Raw genomic sequence first — 11,515 nt, 5'->3', positions numbered from 1 at the left:
GGGCCCAGCCTGCCCATCCTCCCATGCTGGCCCTGCACACAGTGGCGCTGCCTCCGCCTGCCTTTGGCTGTGACTTGGGAACCCCGGCTGAGCTGCACCTGCTACTTGTTCGCACCCAGCTAGAGAGCTGGCAGGGCCTGGTGGCTGGGCTGGGAATTGAGCTGTCAGCACTCTCCGAGGAAGGCCTGCACCCAGCACAAGGCCCTTCCAGCCCAACGTCCTCAGCCTGGCTGCCCAGGGGCCCTGATTAAAGTGCAAGCAGTACAAAGCCCGTGGACTCCAGGCCTTTAGACAGTTGTTATTTATAGCCTCATGGTGTCTCTGCAGGAAGGGAGGGGAGGAAGAGGTGGGCAGTCCAGGCCAAGGATACAGGTGGCTACTAAAATAGGGATCACTCAGAGGAGTGCCCCAGCCTAGAGGTGGCTCCAGAGCTGGGCGGAGGGGCTCACGGGTGTGCCCTGTCCTGTGCACCTCACACACTCTAACCCCGGCTGCCTGTGGAGAGGCGGCTCTGTGGGAAGTACACTTGCCACTGGGTTCCGAGCAGCTGGGCTCCGCGGGCCCTGCAGGAGATCAACAGCCTCCAGGCAGGCAGCAGTCGGGAGACATGTTCTTTCTGCCCAGGAGTCCAGGCAGCCATCACTTGTTCACCTCCCGATTCCACCTCTGTTGTGCGGATCCTGCTGGGCTGGCCTCCCAGCGGTGTGGGGGGAGCAGCGGCCCGGACCCTGCACAGCCCCAACCCTTGCCTGATCCATCCCTGCCTCTCACTGGCTGTGATAGGCCCCAAGAGCTGGACTGTCCAGCTTAACCCGCACCTGCTCCCCAGGGCCAGCCCCCCCTCACAGGCTGAGCACACCCTCAATCTGAGACTTGACCCTGGCACTCATGAAACAAGCTGGCCTGAAGTTTCTCCTGAGAAGAAGGCAGTCTAGTCTGGGCCAGAGCTGGGATGACATGGGCCCTCTTGGTGCTCACTGGCCGTGTGACCAGGCCCGCCTTCTGTCTCTCGGAGCTGCAGGCTCCCTCACTATAGAGAAGCGAGTTGAACGTGGCTTATCGTGCTTCTCACACACTGGGTCTGGATCCACAGACACCCAGCTCCTGGCCTGAACTTCCCACCTTCCAGGTCCCAGCTCCAATCAGCTTCTGCCTCTTTAGGGCCAGTCCTGGTGGGTTGCGGCCTCAGGTGTGGGTCAGGGAGAGTGGCCCGGAGAGCCCAGCCACTCAGGCTAGAGTGGAGGACTCCGGGAGACAGAAGCCGTCTTCCAGGCGTAAAGGGCACTTGAGTAATCCCAGTCCCTAATACACTTGTGACTTGTTTGCTGGGAATGCCAACAGCAGGGAAAATGCTGCTGGGCAAGACAGCCCTCAAACCTGACACTGCTTAGTGCCCGTGTTAATGAGACCCTGGCTGGCCAGGGGTGCCTGTCCATACGCATGTGTGTGTGTGTGCCTGATCTCCTCTTCTCTTCTCTTCTCTTCTCTTCTCTTCTCTTCTCTTCTCTTCTCTTCTCTCTCTTCTCTTCTCTTCTCCCTCCCTCCTCCCTCCCTCCCTCCCTCCCTCCCTCTCTGTTTTTTTTTTTTTCTCTCTCTCCCCACTAGGAACTGAGCTCAGGGGCAATCTACCTCTGAGCTACAGCCCCTGCCCTTTTTATATTTTATTTTGAAACAGGGCCTTGCTAAGTTGCTGAGGCTGGCTTCAAAAATGTGATCTTCCTGTCTCAACCTTACTAGGATTATGGGTTGCACATGTGCCGCCACACCTGGCGCTGTTGTTCATCTCTGAGTTCACGTGTAAGCATGTGAAGGAGTGTTTAGAGGGCTTAGATAAACACTTTCCTTCCACTCTGACCTAAGGCTTGGGGTTGAGAACAAAGGTTGAGATCCCCGCACCCTATCCTGGCCATTGGTCTGTCTGTTTCATTCTCTGAAGTTTGTGATTTTCTGCATTGTCTACGTGGGTTTTGTGAGGTTGTTGACCTGTGAACTGAGTCTCTAAAGAAAAGCAGGCAGGCCGGGCGTGGTGGCGCACACTTGTCATCCCCGCGCTTGGGAGGCGGAGACAGGAGGATCGCGCAGGTTCGAAGCCAGCCGCGTGCGCTGGCTTAGGAGACCCTGTTTCCAAATAAAAAGGTATAAAAAATAGGTCTGGGAGTGTAGCCCGGAGGTAGAAGGGCTTCCAGGAACCCCAGGACCACCACCAAAAAAAAAAAAAAGAAAAAAAGAAAATCAGGCAGATGTCAGGCATGGTGGGGCACACTTGTAATCCCAGCATTTGAGAGGCTGAGACAGGAGGATTGCAATTCGCCGGCAGCCTCAGCTACTTAGTGAGGCCCTTTGCAACTCAGTGAGACACAATTTCAAATAAAGAATAATAAAAAATAGGGCTGGGGGTATAGCTCAGAGGTAGAATGCCCCTGGGTTCCATCCTCAGTACTGCAAAAAAGGAAGAAAGAGAAAAAGAAAGAAGGAAAGAAAGGAAAAAAGAAAGAAGAAAGGAAGGAAGGAAAAGAAAAGCAGGCAGGTCGAGTATGGTGATGGTGGCACACACCTGTAATCTCAGTACTTGGGAGGCTGAGACAGGAGGATACAGGCTTAAGGCCAGCCTCAGCAACTTAGTCCCAATTTCCAAAATAAAAATATAACAAATATGATTCAATCCCCCAGTAACACATACACACATAAAAAAAAAAAGAAAGAAAAAAAATGTGATTGCTGGAAACGTGTGTGTGTGTGTGTGTGTGTGTGTGTGTGTGTGTGTGTGTGTTACTAGGGATTGAACCCAGGGACAGTCTACCTCTGAGCTACACTCACAGGCCTATTTAATTTTTACTCTGAAACAGGGTTTCACTAACTTGCTGAGGCTAACCTCAAACGTGGGATCCTCCTCAGCCTCCCAAGAGCTAGAATTACAGGTATGTGCCACCACGCTGGGCTTGGAACCATGTTTGATCCCAGTACAGGGAGGTGTCTGGCTGTATCAGCTGCTCTGGGTCACCATATCATTTGGGGATGTGGAGTTGTATGCAACAGAAATGAACTGGCCACTTTCAGTAAGAATAAGATTTGTTGGAAGCATTTTGGGAGCTTATGAAATTGATGGGAAAGTTGGCAATTCAGGAGCCAGGGTTCCTGGGCCGTGTCTCTCTCTCTCTCTCTCTCTCTCTCTCTCTCTCTCTCTCTCTCTCTCTCTCTCTCTCTCTCTGTGTGTGTGTGTGTGTGTGTGTGTACCTAGAGGCATTCTAGAGCTAATGCCACAGCCCCTATTATTTTGAAACAAGATCTTGCTAGGTTGTTGAGGCTGGTTGTTATCTGCAGTCCTGTCTCAGTCTCCCAAATACTGGAGTTACAGGTGTGTGCCACCAAGCCTGGTTCTAGAGTTCTATTTGATGAATTTTGACTATCAAAACAAAGCAGGGTGTGGCTCAGTGGAGTGCTTGCCTAGCAGTGGCAGGCCCTGGGGTTGACACTCAGCACCACAAAAACAACAACAACAAAGCAAAACAAAACCAGCAATAAAAGAAAAAAAAGTGTCAAAAACCAAAAACAAAGCAGGCATGGTGGGGCACGCTTGTAATCCCAGCATTCGGGAGGCTGAGACAGGAAGATCGCAGTTCACGGACAGCCTCAGCTACTTAGTGAGGCCCTTTGCAACTCAGTGAGACCCTGTTTCAAAATAAAAAGTAAAAAATAGGCTGGGGTGTAGCTCAGAGGTAGAATGCCCCTGGGTTCCATCCCCAGTACCACGCATGCACAAAAAAATGTTCAAATGACAGAACGGGGACTTCTGCGTTCGTGGGGACTCAGAGCCATCTGTTCTGAGCAGGAGAGAGAGGCAGAGATGAGGCGTTCTCTTGCAGCAGGCTTGGGCTGGAGGATGGGGGTGCTCCACTGAGTCCTCCGCTTGGCAACAGTAGGAGCGGAAGAGGTGCCTTCTCCCCACCCGTGGGTGGTGACCTGCAGAGAAGGCTAATCACACGGTGGGAGGCAAATGGCAGGTGGAGACTAATGGAAGGTGGAGTCAAACTGGGAGAAAAATGCCTTTTCTAGAGGGGCCAGGCGAGGGATCTGGCTGGTTTCTGAGTCACCCAGCAACAGACACATGATGCAAATCAACACGCATTTCCTGCACCTGCTAAATGCCATTTACTCATTCAATCAACAAACATTTTCTGTGCCTCCCATACTGGATCGTGAAGATGAATCAGACAGGGGCCCTCCAGGCTCCTCAATTGTATGTGTGTGGGGGGTGGACTCTTATCCAAACAGAATCAGACTAATGAGTTTGGCGTGACGGAGGGATGTGCAGCTTACTCAATCGCCCAGAGGAGGAAATGACCGGGTGTTCAGGTGGGTCAGGAAAGGTTTCCTGGGCGAAGTTAAGTCTGTTCTGGGTTGTTGAAGGACCAAGGAGGAGTGAGCTAGGCAGAGCCCTACTAAAGGCTCTGGGGGTGGGGGTTGCTCTGTGACGCTCTCCGTGGTCCTGAATCACCATTGCGTTCACAGGACAAGGTTTTATTTTGTTTTGGATCGGGGACTATAAACAAGTGACCCAATTCTTGCCACCTGCTCAAACTCCAGGAAGTACAATGGCTATGAGTCCAGGGTACTTCATGTTTCATGGCAGAAAGTAATTTGGAGAAATGGGAAGTAGGATTCAAGGTGAAGATAGCCATGGGTGAGGAAGGACTGGATACTTGTAATCCTATAGGCAGTAGGGAGCCCTGGAAAGCTTTTGGGCAAAGTCATGATGGAGATGCATGTGTGACTTAGAAAGTTACCGGCAAGCACTACGGTGGAAAGTCTGCAGGGAGATGCTGGAGCAGGTGGTGTTGAGCTTTATAAGGCTCCAAGTGAGAAACAGAGCGGTCTGAGATATATCAGCAGGCAGTGGGGACAGTGGAAGGAAAAAATTAACAGGCTATAGATGTGGGAGCTGAGAAAGAAGAGTCTCAAATGGCTCCCAGGTCTCCCGCTTGGCGCCATTGTGGATGTTAGTGCCATTTGTAAGAGGTCAGCTATACTAAAGTGGGATCAGGGTTTGAAGAAGGATGGTGAGTTTGGTTTTGGATAAATTGAGCTTAATGTGTCTCTAGGATCCCTGAGGGGGTCTTGGGGATCCCGTGCTGAGGATGAGACTCATCTAGAGGTGGAGGTCGGGGTGTCGTGAGCAGGTGGGTGACCACTGAGAGCCCGGGTATTGTGAGAGGATGCCAAAAGAACGTGCCAGGTGAGAAGGGAAGCAACTGAGGTCTGAGACACTCCTGAGTGCGAGGATGGGCAGAAGGGAGGGGGACTGAACTGCCAATTATCAGCCTAGGGGGAACTGCTACACTGTTTTGTGGTATTGGGGATTGGACCCAAGGGCATGCTACCTCTGCCTCTGAGCTAAATCCCCAGCCCTTCATACTCCTTATTTTGAAACAGGGTTTTACTAGGTTACTGAGAGTCTTGCTACATTGCTGAGGCTGGCCTGGAATCTGTGATCCTCCTGTCTCAGTCTCTCAAGTACTGGGTTTACAGGCATGTGCCACCGCACCCAACAGGGCTGGCACATTCTAAGCCAGTGTTTCTCAAAGTGTGTTCTGCAAAGCTAAAGTCACGTGGGTACGTGCCAGCCTCTACCTGCCTTGGGGAGACTCATAGTGTATACTTTCATAAAGCCTCTGAAAAGCTCCCCACATAAGGAAACTTGCTTCTCTGTTTACCCCATCTTTTCCCAAATATACTTGCCCTTGGAATAATGGCTGTTAACATTCTGTGCCCCATTTCTTTTTAAGCTAATGAGTGACCTTCAAAAGCCTCCTCAGCCACCCTGGGGTTCAGCTGCTCGTTACATGATAAGGAAGCTCAGTCCTACAGAAGCCGAGGGAAGCGCTGTGGGCAGTCGAGGAAGCACTGGCTTAGGAGGTGGACACACCTGGGTTTAGTCTGAGCAACATCATTTGCCAAGTATGTGACTTTGGGCCAATGACGTCTTTCCTGGTCTCACATCTTCATCAGTGAGATGGCGATAAGAATCATGTGTGCTGGGCGTGGTGGCGCACACCTGTAATCCCAGTACTTGGGAAGCTGAGATAGGAGGTTTGCATGCTGGAGGCTAGCCTCAGCATTTTAGCTAGACCCTCGGAAATCTAGCAATACTGTTTCAAATTAAAAAGAAAAAATACAGCTGGGTGTGGTGGCGCACGCTTGTAATCCCTGCACTTGGGAGGCTGAGACAGGAGGATCACATAGGTTTGAAGCCAGCCTCGGCTACTTAGTGAGACCATGTTTCCAAATAAAATATAAAATAGGTCTGGGAGTGTAGCTCGGAGGTAGAAAGCCTCTGGGTTTCACCACTAGTACCACCAGAAAAAAAAAAAAGAAAGAAAAAATACTGGGTATGGGGATACACACATGTAATCCCAGTATTTTGAAGGCTGAGACAGGAGGTTTGCTGGTTTGAGGTCAGCCTTAGCAACCTAGTGAGATCCTGTTTCCAAATAAAAAAATAAAAGGGACTGGGAGTGTAGCTTGGAGGTAGAAGGCCTCCGGGTTCAATCCCCAGCACCACCACACAAAAATATTTTAAAATTAAAAAAAAAAAAGGACTGGGGATCTAGCCCAGAGAGAATGCCCCTGGGTTCAATCTGCAGTACAAAACCCCCCCACAAAAACAAATAAACAAAAACTGTAAGCCCTATGGCTGATGGTCCTATGATACCACCAGAGTTGCTCTCAGAAAGACACTATGATTTGCCCAGGGTCACACAGCCAGAAGGGGTAACATCCTCCCCATCACCGTGTCTTTGGTGATCCTCACCTCACATAGGACCAACACTGGAAACTGTCTTCGGGTTAAAATCCCAGCAAGCCAGGTGTGGTGGCGCACGCGTGAATCCCAGCATTCGGGAGGCTGAACAGAGGATCGCGGTTCGCGGACAGCCTCGGCTACTTACTGAGGCCGTCGCAACTTAGTGAGACCCTGTTTCAAAATAAAGAATAAAAATAGGGCAGGGATGTGGTTCGGAGGTCAATCAATGCCTCTGGGTTCCATCCCCAGACCTGCAAAAAAATAATAAAATAAAAATAAAAAATAAAATCCCAGCAAAACTCACACAGTGGGAATGGCTGGCTCGTGGCAGCTCAGAGGCTCCCCAGTGTTGAAAGGCGCAAAACTCTGCCCTCTTTCCCTACCCAGTGGTGGAAAGAAAGGCTATGGGAACAGACTGCTTTCTCTTTTGGGTCATGGGCTAGACCTGTCTCTCTGGAAAAGGCTATGACAAAAAGGATGAGGAGTTTGGCGAGTAGGAGAGGGCCTCGGGGTGGTGCTCACAGCTCTGGCTGTGGCTTTCTCGCAGTTCCAGAGCTGGCTGCACCCCCAGCCAGAAAGTGTCACCACTGCAGAGTTCCCGGGATCATTGCTGGAGCCCAGATCTAGCTTCATGGAGTTTCTTGTGTGTTAATCACCTGTCAGCCCAGGCCACCCAGTGGGACTTTTCCCATTGGACTTTGCAGGTCTCCCTTTAGAAAGCTGGAAAGAGGCAGCAGAGAACTTTCAGAATGAAATCTGTTCCCATAACCTTCCCGCCACAGTCATTCATACCCAACACACCAGAGCGTATTTTTAGTTACTTTGCAGAATGTAAAATACACCTCGAAGGCGCCAAGAAACACCAGTTGGGGATTAACTCTGCTCAGCAGAGACAGTGTGGGGTGGTGCCTCCTGCTGCCTCACCGGTTGGCAATGCCATGAGTCACCGTGGTCGACACTTTCATAAGATGCACCTGCCTGTTGATGTGTGGTCAGGAGGAGCCTACAGTAAGACACAAGCTTCCAGCTCCAGAGGATACCAGAGTCCTGCTTAGCTCTAGCCCTGTCCCTGACTAGCTGCATGATCGTGATGGGGTCATTTCTGTGCCCTGGGACCTGTCTGTGAAACAGGGAAAAAAAATCATCTGACTTATGAGGGTGTGTACAGCTCTAACATTTTGTCCTCTGCACTTTATTCAGGATTTGTTTTGTATGCGTCATACTGTAGATGGAACCCAGAGGCATTCTACCTCTGAGCTATATCCCCAGCCCTATTATTATTTATTTTGAAACAGGGTCTCACTAAGTTGCTGAGGCTGGTTATGGACCTGCAATCCTCCTATCTCAGCCTCCCAGGGAATGGGATGACAAACATGAGCTACCACCCCCGGCGGTATACAGCTCAGAGGTTCCCTGATGTTGAAAGGCGCAAAACCCTGCTCTCTTTCCCTACCCAGAGGTGATTGGGAGAGGGTTGGGAGAAGCTTCTCAGAACCACGGCACCTCTGAGATGGGTCAGAACCATGCTGGACACAAGTGCTCCCAGCCATTCCCCAGATGAGGGGGGCCAGGGACCACTCATAGTCTTTTAGACTGTCTGAGTTTTGTCCTCTCATCTACCCTTAGGCAGAGAAACGAGACCCAGAGAGAATAGTGTTGTGGTCCAGGGTCAGGCCACACGCCAGAGCAGTGCTGAGCTGGGGCCCAGCTTCCTGACTTCCGTTAAGGCCTTTGTATCTCCCTAGTACACAGTTGAAAGTCCAGAGCCTGGAGAGCCCAGGGAGGTGGTAGCTATAGCTGCTGCCCTCCTCCTCTTTCTCCTTCTCTTCTCCGCTCTTCTTCTTTTGCAGTACTGGGGAATTGAATCCAGGGATGTTCCATGTCTGAGCCCAGGGATGTTCCATCTGTGAGCTACATCCCCAGCCATTCATTTATTTATTTAAATTTATTTATTTATTTATTTTACAGTACTGGGGATTGAACCCAGGGGTATTCTACCTCTGAGCTACACCCTCAGCTCTATTTTTAGTCTTTCTTTATTTTGAAGCAGGGCCTCTCTAAGTGAGCCATGAACCTATGATCGTCCTATTTCAGCCTCCCAAGTACTGGGATTACAAGCCTGTGCCACCACATCCAGCTCTTCTTTTTTATTTTAAGACAGAGTCTGTCTAAATTGCCTGGGTTGACCTGGGGCTTGGGATCCTCCTGTCTTAGCCTCCTTAGTAGCCAGAATTAGGAATGAGCCACCACCTGGTGAGACTGTGTGTGTGTGTGTGTGTGTGTGTGTGTGTGTAATACTAGGGATTGAATACAGGGAAATTCTACCTGTGAGCTACATCCTCAACCCTATTTTGGTTTGAAACAGGGTCTCACTAAATTCTGATATTGCCTTTGAACCTGAGATCCTCCTGCCTCAGCCTCCCAAGTACTGAGATTACAGACGAGCCATCACGCCTGGCTAGGAGGCCTCTTCTTAGTGCACTAATCAGGACTCTGGCTCTGCCTGACAGGGGCTGCCAGTCTGTGGGGCCAGCGGTGGGATCTGTGTGCGTACAGGAGTGGGTGGTCGAGTTAGGTTGGGGCCCCGAGCTGCATTTCTCTGGACAGGTGGGTAGCACACCCTTCCATGTCTGGTGGAGGTTTGCGTCCTGGGCTAGCCTGTAACAATCATGTTTCTTACTCAGCTCTGAGAGAGCTGACCGAATCAGGGCGTGTGAGCTGTTGGAACCACAGGCTCTCCAACAGGTGCCTCTGCTTTGACCATAAAACCTTTCTCTCTAGGTTGTCCAATTAGATATCCTAGGCTCAAGCCCTCGGTCTTCTTTCGGTCTCTGCCAGGAGTCCACTCCTCTGACAGTGACTGGGTGGACAGTACCGAGTGGGTGCTGGGGATTCAGCTTCCTGCACCCCACTCCCAGCGCCACAGCTCCGCGCAAACCCCTTCCAGATCTTCTCCGGCTTCCGCGTCCGCACCTCTCCGGCGTGACTGCGCCCCCGTCAGGCGGGTGGGGCTCTGCGGCCGGCCCCCCGCACCCCCCGGGGCAGCACGTGCAGGGCGGGGCTGCGGCCCGAGCCGGGAGCTGATTGGGCGCGGGCCTGGGGGCGGGGCCGGGCCGCAGCTGTCAGAGCCGGGGCAGCGACAGCGGCGCTGGGCTGAGCGGTGGCCGCGCCGCAGCCGGGGCCCGAGCCGGAGCGCAGAGGCGGGCCGGGCCCGGAGACGCGATGGTGCCGCGGCGGCTCCGCGGCGCACGCACGCGCTGAGCGGGCCCGAGCTGGGCCCCGCGGCCCCCGCGCCCCCCGCCGCCTCGACCCCGGCCGGCATGATGTGCCTGGAATGCGCTTCGGCGGCGGCGGGCGGCGCGGAGGAGGAGGAGGCGGACGCCGAGCGGCGGCGCCGGCGCCGGGGGGCGCAGCGAGGGGCTGGCGGTGGCGGTTGCTGCGGGGCGCGGGGCGCGGGGGGCGCCGGAGTCGGGTCCCCGGACGACGAGGTGCAGACGCTGTCGGGCAGCGTGAGGCGGGCGCCGTCCGGACCCCCCAGCATTCCCGGTACCCCCGGCTGCGCAGCCGCTGCGAAGGGCCCCGGTGCGCAGCAGCCCAAACCCGCCACCCTGGGCCGCGGGCGGGGGGCAGCCGCCGCCATCCTCAGCTTGGGCAACGTGCTCAACTACCTGGACAGGTACACCGTGGCAGGTGAGCAAGTGCCCCACCCGGCCCAAAGACCAGATATTTCCCACCCCAGGTACCCTAGGGAGCCTTTTGGTCTCAGACCTCTAGATCAAAGCCCTAGTGGAGTCGCTGAGGATCCTCTGCGTAGGTGGCACGACTGGGCAAGTGATGCCTCCACCCTACCGTCCAGCCCAGAGCCCTGCGCCCCACGGGGACAGGGCTGGAGGGGTCCCACCCTGGAGCAGCCGGCGCGCCCTCGCCAGCCCCTGGCTGCCCAGCCGTTGTCCTCTTCCCCAGCCTCCTGCGGCTCTCTGCGCTCTTGTCTGTGCGCCCCCCTCCCGCCGCTACCGCAGGTTCCCGGGGCCTCTGCTCTCCCGCTAACCCAGGCCGTCCGTGCGTCCATGGCCGGTCAGTTCCTTCCTTCCTTGGCCGCCTCCACCCCCTGCGTGCGTGCGGCGAGTGTGTGCGCCCCTTGTGGGTGTGCAAGGGAGACTGCGTGTGTGCTCTCGTGGCGGCGCGGCTGTGTGTGTGAGCTTGCGAGCGCGTGGCTGACAAAGGCTCGGGCCTGCGGGGAGCGAGGGAGGAGCGGTGGGGCGGGTCCGCGGCGCCTGGGGACCCAGTATGCGGTTTGCAGCTGGCCCTGGCTAGCGGCCTGGAGATGCCTCTCCCTGCTCTGTGGCGCGTGGTGCCTGGGGCAGAGCACCGGCCTCTGGGGCTAAAGAGGGAAGGCCTCGTCATCTGCTGTGAACATCTCCGGGTATCAGCCGTAGGGATACGATGGTGGGCTATAGAAGGACTGGGTCCTAATCCCAGATCTGTCCCGAGTGGACCTGGTGTGTGACCTTGGGCCAGTCTCAGCTTGTGTTTCTGTCGGCTTCCCTATTTGTGACTGGATTGATCATGGGCATCTTGGGATAAACATAGTTCTGGGCTCCCTTCTGCTGGCTCCCTTCTGACTTCTCAGGGTCAGGAGGGAGGAATTTGCCCTAGATGGATCTGCCCCTGTTTAGGAAAGCCGCAGCCTTGCGAGGAACAGATCTGGTTATGCTG

General features: G+C 54.0%; 1 protein-coding gene across 1 annotated transcript in view; it reads left to right on the top strand.

Moving 5' to 3' along the window:
• Positions 1–10,119: 10,119 nt before the first annotated feature.
• SPNS2 (SPNS lysolipid transporter 2, sphingosine-1-phosphate) overlaps positions 10,120–11,515 on the top strand; it is a gene marked incomplete at both ends in the record, with an annotated part of 50,131 nt that continues 48,735 nt past the window's right edge. Inside the window, one exon of the mRNA XM_080712300.1 lies at positions 10,120–10,489. Within this exon, the coding sequence (XP_080568426.1) occupies positions 10,120–10,489 (370 nt within the window). The remainder of the gene's footprint in view (positions 10,490–11,515) is intronic.

Source organism: Muscardinus avellanarius (assembly GCF_963383645.1).
Source record: "Muscardinus avellanarius genome assembly, chromosome: 16".
Classification (NCBI taxonomy): domain Eukaryota; kingdom Metazoa; phylum Chordata; class Mammalia; order Rodentia; family Gliridae; genus Muscardinus; species Muscardinus avellanarius.
The sequence above is the reverse complement of the archived record's forward strand: the minus strand, read 5'-3'. Positions and strand labels throughout refer to the sequence as shown.